Source organism: Gigantopelta aegis, chromosome 7 (assembly GCF_016097555.1).
Source record: "Gigantopelta aegis isolate Gae_Host chromosome 7, Gae_host_genome, whole genome shotgun sequence".
In the NCBI taxonomy this organism is placed as follows: domain Eukaryota; kingdom Metazoa; phylum Mollusca; class Gastropoda; order Neomphalida; family Peltospiridae; genus Gigantopelta; species Gigantopelta aegis.
The window spans coordinates 39519138-39537254 of record NC_054705.1 but is presented as its reverse complement, the minus strand read 5'-3'; the positions used below and the strand labels follow the sequence as shown (position 1 = coordinate 39537254).

Here is an 18117-nt window from a genome sequence, read left to right as displayed (position 1 = left end):
TTTTCCTCTCTGTGTATTACAGTGAGTATGAGTGAGTTTTTCCTCTGTGTATTACAGTGAGTATGAGTGAGTTTTTCCTCTGTGTATTACAGTGAGTATGAGTGAGTTTCTCACGAGGGCGAGGACGTCCATTCCCAGTCTGAAAGGCATCAAGTTCTCGTCTACCGATCTCTATGAGGCGGGCCTCTGCGTCGAGACGTGTGATGCGCAGGACCGGAAGTACAATATGTTGTTTGGGTGTGATGAGGTAACGCGAGAGTAATGTTTGCTTCACTGTACCTACACGCCAACAACTGGGGTTGAGAGCCAGTGGCGGATCCAGAAAATCCATTTAGGGGGACCCAGTGACATGAGGTGGAATGCCAAGGGAACTTTGGGGGAGGTTTGGAGAGGGATTGAAAAAAATATTTAAAAACATTAATATACATGTATAATAAAATTATAACTATCGGAAAATTTAGGGGCCCAACCCCTAGATTTACCTCTGAGAGCATGGCCGTAGCTAGCAGGGGGGCAAGGGGGGCACTTGCACCCCCCCCCCCGAAAAAATTCGGAAAGCATTATAGAAACTTAAAGAAAAGGAGTTTTAGACTATTAACTATTCAGTTCCCCCCCCCCCCCCCCCCCAAAATTTAAAAAAAAAAAAAAAATCCTAGCTACGGCCCTGGAGAGCTATTATATATTGATTCATCTTTTACTGGGGGTGGGGTGAGAGTTGGTGGTTGGGGTGGGACAAGCATTATCTTCAGTTAGCGGGAGGTCAGTCGGAAGTCATATTTAATGTGTGGCTAAAATGTATCCTTTAATGTTTTCCTTTAAATCATAACCCCGTCTATAGGCCCATTGGGCTATTTCTCCTTCCAGCCAGTGCACCACGACTGATGTATCAAAGGCCGTGGTATGTGCTATCCTGTCTGTGGGATGGTGTGTATAAATGATCCGTTACTACTAATGGAAAAATGTAGCGGGTTTCCTCTTGAAGGAAACCCGCAAAATGTTCCCATGTGTATCAAGTGATATTTTATATGCACCATGCCACAGACAGAATAGCACATACCACGGCCTTTGATATGCCAGTCGTGGTGCACTGGCTGGAACAAGAAATAGCCCAATAAGCCTACCGACAGGGATCGATCCTAGACCAACCGCGCATCAAGTGCCAATAGAACACAATGGGTTAATCAGATAAATGAGTTAGCTAATCTATAATTTTTTAATTTTTTTGGTTATGAAAAAGCATTGGTTAATCAGAGTTCCCTCATAGAGTCATATATGTTTTAAATAATGTTACATTAATTCTGTTAAGTTGGCATCTTTGATCTCTATCAATCTCCGACACCTAAACTATTTCAACTTTCCTAAGTAAAAATGGGTTAATTAAGGAATTTGTTATGCATAGTTTTATTACAGTTCCTCCTGCCTCCTACAAAACTATATTACTTTACTTCCTAATGCAGGCCCGTAAGGAGCCGGGGGTGGGGGGTGGGTGGGTGGGGGGGGGGGGGGGGTATTTCGGGACATTAAAATGTCTTACCTTATAATACTAATACGGAAACCTGACGATAGAACAACCATAGAAATGAGCCCCCTCCCCACCCCACTTTGAAAATCCGTCCCACGGGCCTGTAATGTGTATGACTTAAAAGGAATACAAGTACACATTTTCAAATTCCACCCCACACGACAACAAGTATTTTGAAATATGTCTTGTAGAAAAACATTTAAAGACATTAAAATTACATTAATTGTCGGAAATCAAATCTAGCTTTCGCATCACCTTAACTGAACCATGATGGAGTGAAATCCATGTCAACCCTCTTGGCAATTTCAGTTTTTGAATTATGGCAATAGTCCATAATTCAATCATTTTTACAAAATATCATTATAGTCGGGTTGCCAGATGCCAAAATTTGACCTAACCTTGAACTGGGGTACATACGATGTTTTATGATGGTTTTAAGTCATTTAGGGTGTCCTCATTCAGAAACTACATGATGACACTTTGTCATCATTGAGCAATTTTTTTTACGGCCATTTTAAAAACATCTCCCCCAGGCTAAACAAATACCGTTTTTTAGTTAGGCCTACCGTGTCATGCTATAATGTCCTATAGGTACAACGTTGTTAAAAGACCTCTACCTATTTAGATACCTTATATAAACATTAAAGAATAAATAAAAAATATATAGCAACATGTAAGTGGAGGTTACTTGTGGCCATCTTGGTTTTCAAAATGGCCGCCATTTTAAATTTAGTTTTTTCAATACTACCACTCCACGGCAAAAAGTAACTTTGTTTTAAAGTGGTATAAAGGTAGTTAGACATGATTCCATGATCACTACATATACAAGAATATTTGTAACCTGTATGTTATATATTAAAACTATTGTAATATAACACTTTTATTTATTGAGTATATGTCCAAGAATCACTTGAAACAGCATCTTTCAAAATATCTATATTTTTTAATTAAAAAAACTGACGAGTAACTATATAAAATCATCTGCATCACATGTACAATATATAAGGTGAACTTTGTTACATATGTAAACGCAGGCATGTTAAAATAGACCAGTAGCTGTCAAATTGCATTGGCTAATATAACGTTTAGGCAGTCACATTTTGCACATTAAATATAGTACAGATGAAATAACATATTTAATTTAGTGCTTAGAATGGGAAGTCTTAATCTAAATCTGATCAATATTTTTTTTAATACTTACATGTATATGGTTCCTTGCTTTAAATATCATTCTATGCACATCTTTGTGCTCATTCAGTCTTACTACAGATGGTGTTGAAACCATACTCTGTAGACAAAACATTTTACAGTGATTCACGGTTGAATACACTCACGACTATTGCAACGTATTTTGGAAATAGTTTTGTGAAGAGATACCATATTTAATGTTAATGGCAGATTCGTAATCGTCACATCACACACTTTTAAATGTTTAAAATTACTTTTATATATTAGTAGATTAACGCATATTTTTGTCCGATTTTATGGGAAAAGGTTTTAATTTGAATGCGAAGTCCTTTTAAAATAATCATAAAATTTTAATTTGCAGCCTCCTCCTTTGAAACATAATTTATACTGTAAAATGTGATATGCATGTACGATGTCATTACTGTTCTTCATCAGTGTAATTTTCATCATGCATAGTTTTTAGGATTATTACAAATGTACGGTGCCATTCATTGTTAGAAAATGGTGCGAGATAAGCCTTGACATGAACAGTTATTCGTGAGCAGGCATTTTAGCAAAGCAGTCACATACTATTACTTACATAAGCTTTGGTGGAGCACACACCAATACAATGACTGGGTATGCCATTTATCATTTTGTACCCACACTCAGATATATTTACATTTCATGGGTTCTGCTAATCGTTAGCTTTCCACATTATGGTTTTAACTTGCTTGATGTGCTCAGTCAGTGCAAGATCAGTAGGAAGCAGACTTTTGATTTTGGAAATTTCTCTTTTACTTGTAAATAGTGTGCTTCAAGTGGTTCATGGACGATTGTATTGTTTCGTCTTGTATAGCAACCCGCTGTTCAGCTGTGATCAGGTCATGAAAGTTTAGCTCTTGTTCTCCCAGTGCCTCCAGACCAACATCATGCTTCAACATTACTGATATATATATATATACATGTATATATGTATGTATGTATATATATATATATATATATATATATATATATATATATATATATATATATATATATATAGAGTAGGTGATGGTGTCACATCCTATAACAGCATGCACTGCAAAGGACTGGAGAGATTTGTCACCAAGACAAAACACACAGAAAGTGGTGTCTGACGATACTGATATATTTGCATTGCTGGTATTCTGCTGGAAGTGGCAATATTTTGTTTAAATTTATATAACAAAAGCCTAAGGTCAAGTAATTAACATTACTGCCACAGCTAAAAACAACAACAACAACACTTGGGAGACCAATCTGTCCAGGTACTTGCAATATATGACATCACCTGATTTAACACAGACAGCTGCCTCTTTATCAAGGGCTGTATCAGTACCAGTACCAGTCATTGTAATGGCGTGCCTGCAGTGGTCCACCAGAGCTTATGGAAGTAATGACATGTACATGTACTGCTAAAAATACCTGCTTCAGGAATAACTGCTCATGTCAAACAGCAGAGTTAACTTGCAGCATTGTCTGCAAATGTATGGCATAGGACATGCAACAAGCATCAAACTATGCATGATGAACATGACAGTAATGTCATCATACATGAATATGACATTTCACTGTAAAATATTTGTCAAGGTAGGAGGCAGCCAATTCAAATTAGGTGGTTATTTTAAAGAGACTTCGCCATTTAAACCAAGCCTTTTTTTCAAGAAAATTGGTTCCAGTAATCCACATAACCAGTATGAAGAATGACAGAGTGTATGTAACATGATGGTTACGAATCTTCCATTAGCATATAAAAGACGATAACAGTATTTCTGCACAGATTCCAAAAGAGGTTACGAAAGTCGCGAAGGTATACAGCCATATACGCTAAAAACCTTTATACAGCTTCCTTAAATGAAAGTACCCGAATCAGCTCAGGGATGTGCACAGAACGATATTTCAAGCAAGGAACCATAAGTATTTAAAACATATATATTTCTCAGATTATTTAGAGGAAAACGTCAATATTGTTAACAAAGTTATTTAATCTGTACCGTATTTAAGATGCATAACGTAATCATGCAATGCTAACGCTCCATAGCCAATGAAATTTGACAGCTACCGGCCTATGCCTGCATTCACGTATGCAAATAATTTCACCTGATATATGGTATATGTGATTCAGGTGATTTTATAAATTTAACAGTTACTTGTTAAATGTTTTTAAAATGTAATTTTACTTTTAAAAGTTCTCTTCTATTCCCAGGTTGGTTTTGGACCAGATAACCAATATATACAATTCTTTTAAAAGTAAGCTTGTTATATATTAATTTTTTTTTAATATATGACATATTAAAATTGGTAACATTTTGGGTCCTGATTCTAAAGTTTATTAAAGGGACTAACATGTGTTTCCAGACCTATCAAGACTTCTGTTTGTTCCCATAAGCGTACGTGACAGGGGGGGGGGGGGGGGGGGGGGGGGGGGGCAATTGCCCACCTTGTGCTGGGAAAAACTCATCAAATGCGAGCAAAAACAATAGAGATATTCGGGCAGAATGAGCTAGCCTGAAATGTGTCCACCATGTATTTCCACCATTTTAACCACAATATTAGTCGTAATCTGTTTGGCAGTAATGCAAATGTAAATAAACGTTGGTATCCAGATTCGTGCAAATTTATATAATCAGCTTGCCCCACCAAAATAGATTATAATGTTCAGAAATACATGGATTATAGAGATAATCACATTCTAAGCAAAACAAATACATTTTAATTTTAATAATGCATTAATAATTTATTTGTCGAAAACATTTTGAAACGGCTACAAACTGAGGATAGTCCAATCCCTTTAATACAAGTATAGACTATTACTCTGGCATAAATGCATGGAAATACTCTTAAAGTATAGTATAGACATTAGTTAAAATGAAATCAATATTTAATTTTTAAAAAACTATGCCAAAATATCATGTTCCTTGCAAGGTGTAACTTAAATAAAATTGGGATTTTTATTTTTAAATCTGTTATTTTTAACTTTCTCCTGTGAAAATCCTCCACCCAAAATGTTACCATTTTTATATTGAACAATACAGATTAGAAATAGTCTTGCTTATGTAGTGAAAGCATGCCCATCTACATGTATATAACTTAAAACAATTGTTTTCTTTGCCTGAGTGCGGTAATATTGTAAAAAGAAATGTTTAAATTGGGGCCATTTTGAAAACCAAGATGGCCGTAAGCAAACGCCCCTGAAATGTTGCTATAGCGTTTGTTTTGTTAATTATTATTCTTTAGTATTTGTAAAAGGTATCCAAATAGGTATGGGTCTTCTAATAATCTTGTACAAATAAAACATTATAACATAACGCAATGGGCCTAACAAAAAAAAAACAGTATTTTTTCAGCCTGGGGTGGTGCATTGAAAATGACCGTCAAAAAAATTGCTCAATGATGACAAAGTGTCATCATGCAGTTTCTGAATTAGGACACCCTAAATGACTTAAAACCATCATAAAACATCATATGTACCCTAGTTCAAGGTATAACCCTTATTCTGCCCGACTATTAATAAGTGGATTATGGTGGTTTCGTAGATGGTTGAATAAAGTACATTTCGGCACAAATCAAATAAAAAATTTCCCCCAGTTAATACTTTTTTAAAGGCCATTTAATAGGTCAGTGGCCTGTGACAATATGCCTTTAAGCGTTTCTGTCTCCGTAGCAACTGATTGCGGGTCTGGCTGTTGGTTTTGACGGTGCTGTCGGCAGTACTTACAACTTCTTGGGTCCGCTTTATCTGCGCATGCTCGACGCCTGGTCCAGTGGTGACACAATGGCAGCTAGTAGAGAACAATCGCGCAGCAGACAGGTGATCAACACGTTATTCAAGTACGGTAGGTGATCTTTTGGTGATAGCGTTACATCGGTCATACATTTACATACATACAGACAGACAGGCAGGTGATGAACACGTTATTCAAGTACAGTAGGTGATCTTTTGGTAGTGTTACATCCGTCATACATTTACATACATACAGACAGACCGACAGACAGGTGATGAACACGTTATTCAAGTACGGTAGGTGATCTTTTGGTAGTGTTACATCCGTCATACATTTACATACACAAAGACAAACAGACAGGTGATGAACACGTTATTCAAGTACGGTAAGTGATCTTTTGGTAGTGTTACATCCGTCATACATTTACATACATACAGACAGACAGGCGATGAACACGTTATTCAAGTACGGTAAGTGATCTTTTGGTAGTGTTACATCCGTCATACATTTACATACATACAGACAGACAGACAGACAGACAGGTGATGAACACGTTATTCAAGTATGGTAAGTGATCTTTTGGTAGTGTTACATCCGTCATACATTTACATACATACAGACAGACAGGCGATGAACACGTTATTCAAGTACGGTAGGTGATCTTTTGGTAGTGTTACATCCGTCATACATTTACATACATACATACAGACCGACAGACAGGTGATGAACACGTTATTCAAGTACGGTAGGTGATCTTTTGGTAGTGTTACATCCGTCATACATTTACATACATATATACAGACAGACAGACAGGTGATGAACACGTTATTCAAGTACGGTAAGTGATCTTTTGGTAGTGTTACATCTGTCATACATTTACATACATACAGACAGACAGGCGATGAACACGTTATTCAAGTACGGTAGGTGATCTTTTGGTAGTGTTACATCCGTCATACATTTTCATACAGACAGACAGACCGACAGACAGGTGGTGAACACGTTATTCAAGTACGGTAAGTGATCTTTTGGTAGTGTTACATCCGTCATAGATTTACATACATACATACAGACCGACAGACAGGTGGTGAACACGTTATTCAAGTACGGTAGGTGATCATTTGGTAGTGTTACATCCGTCATACACATACATACATACAGACAGACCAACATACAGACATACATACATACAGACAAACAGACAGGTGATGAACACGTTATTCAAGTACGGTAAGTGATGTTTTGGTAGTGCTATATCCGTCATACATTTACATACATTCAGACAGACCGACAGACAGACATACATACATACATACAAACAGGCAGGTGATGAACACGTTATTCAAGTACAATAGGTGATCTTTTGGTAGTGTTACATCCGTCATACATTTACATACACACAGACAGACCGACAGACAGGTGATGAACACGTTAATCAAGTATGGTAGGTGATCTTTTGGTAGTGTTTCATCCGTCATACATTTACATACATACAGACAGACCGACAGACAGGTGATGAACACGTTATTCAAGTACGGTAGGTGATCTTTTGGTAGTGTTACATCCGTCATACATTTACATACATACATACAGACAGGCGATGAACACGTTATTCAAGTACGGTAGGTGATCTTTTGGTAGTGTTACATCCGTCATACATTTACATACATACAGACAGACCGACAGACAGGTGATGAACACGTTATTCAAGTACGGTAGGTGATCTTTTGGTAGTGTTACATCCGTCATACATTTACATACATACATACATACATACAGACAGACAGACAGACAGGTGATGAACACGTTATTCAAGTATGGTAGGTGATCTTTTGGTAGTGTTACATCCGTCATACATTTACATACATACATATAGACAGGCGATGAACACGTTATTCAAGTACGGTAGGTGATCTTTTGGTAGTGTTACATCCGTCATACATTTACATACATACAGACAGACCGACAGACAGGTGATGAACACGTTATTCAAGTACGGTAGGTGATCTTTTGGTAGTGTTACATCCGTCATACACATACATACATACAGACAGACCAACAGACAGACATACATACATACAGACAAACAGACAGGTGATGAACACGTTATTCAAGTATGGTAAGTGATGTTTTGGTAGTGCTATATCCGTCATACATTTACATACATACAGACAGACAGACAGACAGGTGATGAACACGTTATTCAAGTACGGTAGGTGATATTTTGGTAGTGTTACATCCGTCATACACATACATACATACAGACAGACCGACAGGCAGGGGATGAACACGTTATTCAAGTACGGTAGGTGATCTTTTAGTAGTGTTACATCCGTCATACATTTACATACATACAGACAGACCGACCGACAGACAGACAGACGTACATACATACATACATACATACACACACACACATACAAACAGACAGGCAGACTTATGTACAGACATGCAGACAAACATACATACAGACAGGCATATATAAAGACATACAGACAGATATACAGACATACATACATACAGGCAGACAGACAGACAGACACAAACACACACACACACACACCAACACACAGAGGTACACATAGACAGACACACACACACAAACATACATATACATAAATATATGAACACACAGGTATACACATACATACACACATACATACATAGATACATACATACATACATACATACATACATGCATGCATGCATGCATATATATAACACACAATAAATAAATATTGTTCTTACACCACCCGTTACTTATTTAAATATTGTTCTTACATACCCGTTACTTATTTAAATATTGTTCTTACACCACCCGTTACTTATTTAAATATTGTTCTTACACCACCCGTTACTTATTTAAATATTGTTTTTCCACCACTCGTTACTTATTTAAATATTGTTCTTACGCTACCCATTACTTATTTAAATATTGTTCTTACGCCACCCAATACTTATTTAAATATTGTTATTACACCACCCATTACTTATTTAAATATTGCTCTTACGGCACTCGTTACTTATTTAAATATTGTTCTTACGCCACTTATTACTTATTTAAATATTGTTCTTACGCCACTAATTACTTATTTAAATATTGCTCTTACGGCACTCGTTACTTATTTAAATATTGTTCTTACGCCACTTATTACTTATTTAAATATTGTTCTTACGCCACTCGTTACTTATTTAAATATTGTTCTTACGGCACTCGTGACTTCTTTAAATATTGTTCTTACACCACTAATTACTTATTTAAATATTGTTATTACGGCACTCGTTACTTATTTAAATATTGTTCTTACACCACTAATTACTTATTTAAATATTGTTATTACACCACCCGTTACTTATTTAAATATTGTTCTTACGGCACTCGTGACTTCTTTAACTATTGTTCTTACACCACTAATTACTTATTTATATATTGTTTTTACGCCACCCATTACTCATTTAAATAGTGTTCTTACACACCCATTACTTATTTAAATATTGTTCTTACATACCCGTTACTTATTTAAATATTGTTCTTACACCACCCGTTACTTATTTAAATATTGTTATTACACCACCCGTTACTTATTTAAATATTGTTATTACACCACCCATTACTTATTTAAATATTGTTATTACACCACCCGTTACTTATTTAAATATTGTTCTTACACCACCCATTACGTATTTAAATATTGTTATTACACCACCCTTTACGTATTTAAATATTGTTCTTACATACCCGTTACTTATTTAAATATTGTTCTTATAGCACCCAATACTTATTTAAATATTGTTCTTACACCACCCAATACTTATTTAAATATTGTTCTTACACCACCCGTTACGTATTTAAATATTGTTATTACACCACCCATTACTTATTTAAATATTGTTTTTCCACCACTCGTTACTTATTTAAATATTGTTCTTACGCCACTAATTACTTATTTAAATATTGCTCTTACGGCACTCGTTACTTATTTAAATATTGTTCTTACGCCACTTATTACTTATTTAAATATTGTTCTTACGCCACTCGTTACTTATTTAAATATTGTTCTTACGGCACTCGTGACTTCTTTAAATATTGTTCTTACACCACTAATTACTTATTTAAATATTGTTATTACGGCACTCGTTACTTATTTAAATATTGTTCTTACACCACTAATTACTTATTTAAATATTGTTATTACACCACCCGTTACTTATTTAAATATTGTTCTTACGGCACTCGTGACTTCTTTAAATATTGTTCTTACACCACTAATTACTTATTTATATATTGTTTTTACGCCACCCATTACTCATTTAAATAGTGTTCTTACACACCCATTACTTATTTAAATATTGTTCTTACATACCCGTTACTTATTTAAATATTGTTCTTACACCACCCGTTACTTATTTAAATATTGTTATTACACCACCCGTTACTTATTTAAATATTGTTATTACACCACCCATTACTTATTTAAATATTGTTATTACACCACCCGTTACTTATTTAAATATTGTTCTTACACCACCCATTACGTATTTAAATATTGTTATTACACCACCCTTTACGTATTTAAATATTGTTCTTACATACCCGTTACTTATTTAAATATTGTTCTTATAGCACCCAATACTTATTTAAATATTGTTCTTACACCACCCAATACTTATTTAAATATTGTTCTTACACCACCCGTTACGTATTTAAATATTGTTATTACACCACCCATTACTTATTTAAATATTGTTATTACACCACCCAATACTTATTTAAATATTGTTCTTACACCACCCGTTACATATTTAAATATTGTTATTACACCACCCATTACTTATTTAAATATTGTTTTTCCACCACTCGTTACTTATTTAAATATTGTTCTTACGCCACCCATTACTCATTTAAATATTGTTCTTATAACACCCATTACTTATTTAAATATTGTTATTACACCACCCATTACTTATTTAAATATTGTTATTACACCACCCATTACGTATTTAAATAGTGTTATTATACCACCCATTACGTATTTAAATATTGTTCTTACACCACCCATTACGTATTTAAATATTGTTATTACACCACCCGTTACTTATTTAAATATTGTTCTTACACCACCCGTTACTTATTTAAATATTGTTATTACACCACCCATTACTTATTTAAATATTGTTCTTACGCCACCCGTTACTTATTTAAATATTGTTATTACACCACCCATTACTTATTTAAATAAGAATGTAGTATTCTCTATATAAACAACTCGTTGTAAGATAAATGGTATCTAACGGGCACTCGTAGTATTGTCTATATAAACAACTCGTTGTAAGGTAAATGGTATCTAACTAATATACGTGTAGTATTCTCTGTATAAACAACTCGTTGTAAGGTAAACGGTATTTAACGGCCACTCGTAGTATTCTCTATATAAACAACTCGTTGTAAGGTAAATGGTATCTAACGGTCACTCATGTAGTATTGTCTATATAAACAACTCGTTGTAAGATAAATGGTATCTAACGGTCACTCATGTAGTATTGTCTATATAAACAACTCGTTAATAACATAAATGGTATCTAACGGACAGTCGTGTAGTAATCTCTATATAAACAACTCGTTGTTAGGTAAATGGCATCTAACTAATATACGTGTAGTACTCTCTATATATACAACTCGTAAGATAAATGGTATCTATAACTCGTTATAAGATAAATGGTATCTACCTGACACTCATGTAGTATTATGTATATAAATAACTCGTAAGATAAATATTATTTATAACTTGTAATACGGTAAATGGTATGTATTACTCTTTATACGGCAAATGGCATCTATAACTCGTTATACGGCAAATGGTATCTATAACTTGTTATAAGGTAAATGGTATCTATAAGTCGTTGTAAGATAAATGATATCTATAACTCGTTGTAAGGTAAATGGTATCTATAACTCGTTGTAAGGTAAATGGTATCTATATTTCGTTGTAAAATAACTGGTATCTATAACTCGTTGTAAGATAAATGGTATCTATAACTCGTTATAAGGTAAATGATATCTATTACTCGTTTAATAATTAGTATCTATAACTCGTTGTAAGGTAAATGGTATCTATAACTCGTTATAAGGTAAATGATATCTATTACTCGTAAAATAATTAGTATCTACAACTCGTTGTAAGATAAATGGTATCTATAACTCGTTATAAGGTAAATGATATCTATTACTTGTAAAATAATTAGTATCTATAACTCGTTGTAAGGTAAATGGTATCTATAACTCGTTATACGGTAAATGGTATCTATAACTCATTGTAAAATAATTGGCATCTATAACTCATAACTCGTTGTACGGTAAATGGTATCTAACGGCCACTCGTGTAATATTCTCCATATGATGAATGGATATTTATTTATTCTTCTTCAGCGCAAGCTACAGGAAATCTTGTTTCTGTGATGAAGTGCGTCATGAACCTGACAGGATTGGACTGCGGATCACCTCGTTGTCCAATCACAGCTGTCGACACAGAACAGAAACAACAACTTAAAGAGGAACTGGAAACCATTGGCTTTTTTCAGTGGAACAAAAAGTGAAATATTTCACATTGTGGATAGATTGTTATTAAAGGCATATTGTTACAGACCACTGACCTATTTAATGGTCTAACAAAGTATTACCTGAACAAAAATAATTTGATTTGTACCTAAATGTACTTTATTCAACCATCTTCATAACTACCATACTCCATTTATTAATGACATTTTGTAAAAATAATTGAATTATGGCAATGGTCCATAATTCAAAAACTAAAATTGCCGAGAGATTTGACATGGATTTCACTTCATCATGTTTCAGTTAAGGTGATGCGATAGCTAGATTTCGTTTCCAACAATTAATGTAATTTTTATTTATTATTAATTTTTAGAGAAATAAGGTCCTTAAATCCGTGACAGTATGCCTTTAAATACAATGAAAAAGAGAGCTTTTTTTAAGGACACCAGATTAAGTCGTTTCAATGTATTGCTTATTAATAAACAATATTATTATTATTATTATATAGAGGCTATTTCATGAGTTTTTTCGAATACAATTTTTATGTCAACGAGTGATGTGTGAAAATATGGTTTTCACACATCACTCGTTGACATAAAAATCGTATTCGGAAAAAAAACCATGAAATGGTCTATTTATTATATACATATTTCCTAATTTTTAACAATATATTTAGCTTTTTGGTAATATCTTTACCTTATCCTATCGAAAACACGTAACGTCATGATATATTTCTTCCTATGGAACTTTGCCAGAAAATGTACTTGACTTTTAAAAAGAAATTTGAATAAAATTTATCTTTATTAACATTTACTTAACAATACTGCGGTGCAAACAAACCTGACAAAGCGATCATCCAAAAACTCCAAGAAAAACAAAACTGATTCGAACACCGTTAAATTCTTACACTTACACTCGATGACACTACATTGTGTCACCATTATTTAGCTTCGTATTCAATTCGTTTTAGATATTTTATTATAATTGCACATCGTATCCCTTTTTATAGGTACAGTTGTTTAAATTACTTTTTTTTCTTCTTTCAAATACGATCAGATGCATTGGTAATCATCAAATTTAAATACGAAGAAACGAGACAAAGGGAGATAATTTAATCATGCACTTTTACAAAAAGGTAAATACGATTTCTATATTTTCACTGTAGCTAAAATACAGTGAAAATATGACTTTTCACCGGATATGACTTTTATGGTTTCCGTAGATCTATATATTTCATTGCTATATATATAATAAAGAATTATATATAACATCAGTAACAACAACAACAACTACAATAATATGGACGTGTAGGCCAGTGGAAGAGAGAAACATCCATAATGAAAACATTCATTTGATTTCAACTTATTTTCATACTTATATCCAATTAAGGTTCAAGCGCGCTATCCTGGGTACACATCTCAGCTATCTGGGCTGCCTGTCCAGGACATAGGGTCAGTCGTTAATTGTTAGTGGTTAGTGAGAGAGAAGAGGGTGTAGTGGTCTTACACCTACCCACTGATTCGTTAAAACTCGCTCTGGGTGGGAACCGGTACCGGGCTGCGAACCCTGTACCTACAAGCCTGTAGTCCGATGGCTTAAGCAAGACAACACCGAAGCCGGCAACGAATACAATGCCTACAGTATTCCTATATCTCCATTACTTGCTTTCGCCAATGGCTTCCAGGGCGTCAAGCAGGCATCAGACTAGAGTTATCCACCCATTTGGTTGAACATTAATATAGTTTTCTTCTTATGTGATTAATGGCTCGGGAGCTACTTTGTATGCTGAATTGTTACACTGGGTGTGACAGGGAAGAGGATGCAGTTAGTGAATATGTGCACTTGGTTTACACTGGATACTGCATATTGTCCCCCACTGCACCTTGAAGTCATGCAACACGTGTGTAAAATGCACAGAAATGGGTGTGATTCGGTCCCTTAGCCCACGTGCGTTTGTTTACATTGATATAACGTGAAAAAGAGCTGGACAACAAGGGTCGTCCTTTTGAGTGTTCATTGGCCCCAGGCAGGTAAGGTTTCTTGTGAAATGCCAATGGCCTGGTGAAATTAATAAAGGTGTTACAGCCACTGGGGCTACATGAGAAAACATAGTGAAATTAATAAAGTTGATACAGCCACTGGGGCTACATGCGAAAACATAGTGAAATTAATAAAGGTTTACAGCCACTGGGGCTACATGAGAAAACATAGTGAAATTAATAAAGGTTTACAGCCACTGGGGCTACATGAGAAAACATAGTGAAATTAATAAAGGTTTAAAGCCACTGGGGCTACATGAGAAAACATAGTGAAATTAACTGTGGTCTGAGTCCAGCAGATTGGCGGCTATGTTGGATAGCACTTGAAACACAGATGTCAAATATTCTTAGTCTTCTGAGGAATGTTTCTCTTGAACTTTCATTTGCTACAAGATATATTTTATGTACACTTCTCAACAGACGGGATAGCACATACCACGGCCTTCAATGTACCATTCGTAAAGCACAAGTCTGTAGGGGAAAACCCGAGCTAAATCCCGTCATAGGTGGACAGGCTCCAATTTGTATAGGGGGAGGGAAGGTTGGCTTTACAATGTTTATTCATATTAGTATTACTGCCAAACAGCATAAGCGTACGAGACGTGGGGGGGGGGGGGGGGCAGGGGGGGGGGCAACTACGCCCCTAGTGCTCTATCAAAACCTCAAGTTCGGGCAAATATTATAGAGATATTTGGGCAAAATGTGCTAACCTGATGCCTTTTTACCAGGTACTTTAATCAATCTAGTCTCAAAGTTAGTTGTAATCCATGTAAAAATGTGTAGTGATTCATTTGCAATGCTATATAGTTGTAGATAATAATGTTAATATGAATTAAAGTTGTTATCCAGATTCTGGCATTTACGTTTAAGTCGGGTAAAAGCCAGCGTGCTCCCTACAAGAATGGGAGCCCGTACGCCTATGCCAAACAGCTATATAGGGTTGAAAAATAATCGCCACGTATTTTTACATGGATTAAAACTGATATTGTGGGTTGAATGATGGCAATACATGGTGAAAAGTGTTCAGGCCAGCTCATGTTGCTCGAATTTTTCTATTATGCCCGAATTTGAGGATTTTCTCGGGAGGTGGAACAAGAAATAAGCCAATGAGCCCACCGACGGTGATCGATCCCAAACCAACCGCGCATCAAGCGAGCGCTGTACCACTGGGCTACATCCTGCCCCCGAGAGAGAGAGAGAGAGAGAGAGAGAGAGAGAGAGAGAGAGAGAGAGAGAGAGAGAGAGAGAGAGAGAGAGAGAGAGAGAGAGAGAGAGAGATAGAGTGAGAGGTAGCGACAAATGATAGGTAGATCGAGAGAATCCCACATACCACGGCATTTGTTATACCAGTTGTAGAGCACTGGCTGAAACGAGAAATAGCCTAATGGGCCCACCGACAGGGATCGATCCCAGACCGACCGCGCATCAAGCGAGCGCTATACCACTGGGCTGCGTCCTGCCCCCTTAGTTAACTTTGAATATGCATGCATATTTTACTTAAATATTTTCGCGTATTACCCTATATGAGACGGGCATTGTACAGATATGCATGTTTACGGGGAGGTGTGTGGGTAGAGTGTTAAATAGAGAATAATAAATGAGTGGTCGTTAGATACCATTTATCTCACAACGAATTGTTTTCAAATGTATCTAACGGTCGAAAGCGAGTTTTATACGTTTTTAAACAACGAGTTGTGAGATAAATGGTATCTAACGGACACGAATGCATTATTCTGTTTATTGTATATCCTTAAAAAAAGAGAGAAAATTTTAACACCTTTTTCGATTAAAAGTTATTTACAGCCGTTGCACTTGTAGCTGACAGACACGTCACAAACACATGATTGCCAGGTTAACTATACGTCACAGAGTAATCGATTTCCACCGTGCTGGGTTTTTTTTTTGTATTGAACGAATGACATTAGCCCTAAGATCACCTTCAGTGCATAGCTACCTTATGCACTAAGGTGATCTTAGTGGTAAGATCGCTTCGTGGAACGGGGCCAGGTCATCAACTAGGAGCAGCCAGTCGTATGTCTTGAAATTGCTAACACACGTACGTGTGTAAACAACTATGTGTTATCAAGAATAGCGCATGGTGTTCTCACCAACGGGTGTGTGAGAAAATAAAAAATTTGGTTTATTTATTTTCCTATTAATTGGTTTAGGAGTTAATTTGTTTAGTATTGTAATTCAATTTTCCAATTTACGTTTTTCCTTTAAAGGAGCCATTTTAGTAGTTATGTTTGTCAGTATCGTAACGGAGGTCAGTACCGTAACGTGTAAGTCAGTATCGTCACAGGGAAGGAAACCAATCACGTGTGCTCCAAATTTTATTTTATTTATAAAGTATTGATGGAACATTATGTTTCAAACGAAATACTTTAATCAAAGTATTCATTTGCATGTTGTTGTGTGTTTTTTTTGGTTTTTTAAAAGTGCCAGTTTAAATACATTATTTATTATTTAAAGCCACACGAAAACCAAACAAGATCAACTTCGCCCGTTTGAATAAAAGAAGGTGTTTAAGCGCAGGGGTGAATGGGGTGGGAGTATGTAACACAATACATCATATTATATTGTTTGTCCATTGAAAAAGTCAAAGAAGAAATATTTCCACACCGTAAAATGTGGTTTAATCATCTTAGAAACGTCATTTATATGACGTTTTTAGCTACTCCTACCAACAAAGACCCAATGAATCTTTCATATGCACTTTCTAATATATAAGATAGTACATATCACGACCTTTGGGATACCAGTCGTGGAACACTGGTTGGAACGGGAAAAACATAATGATAGCCAGGTCCAAGGAGGAGGTACCATCCTGCTACACAAGCAACTCAGGCAAGACTTCTACCGACTGAGCTGAATCCTGACCCATAAAGGAGACAGAGACATATAAAGGACAGACACACATAAAGGAGACATAGACACATAAAGGAGACAGAGACACATAAAGGAGACAGACACACATAAAGGAGACATACACACATAAAGGAGACAGAGACACATAAAGGACAGATACGGACACATAAATGAGACAGACACATAAAGGACAGAAACACATAAAGGACGGATACACATAAA

The 18117-nt window shown here is 35.6% G+C and overlaps 1 protein-coding gene across 1 annotated transcript in view; it reads left to right on the top strand.

Annotated features, from left to right (window-relative positions):
- Positions 1-13178, top strand: part of LOC121378079 (N-acetylneuraminate lyase-like) — a 22560-nt gene extending 9382 nt beyond the window's left edge. The window contains exons 7-9 of the mRNA XM_041506178.1: positions 93-247; positions 6375-6546; positions 12863-13178. Coding sequence (XP_041362112.1) covers positions 93-247; positions 6375-6546; positions 12863-13029 — 494 coding nt within the window. The 3' untranslated portion in view covers positions 13030-13178. The remainder of the gene's footprint in view (positions 1-92; positions 248-6374; positions 6547-12862) is intronic.
- Positions 13179-18117: the final 4939 nt, after the last annotated feature.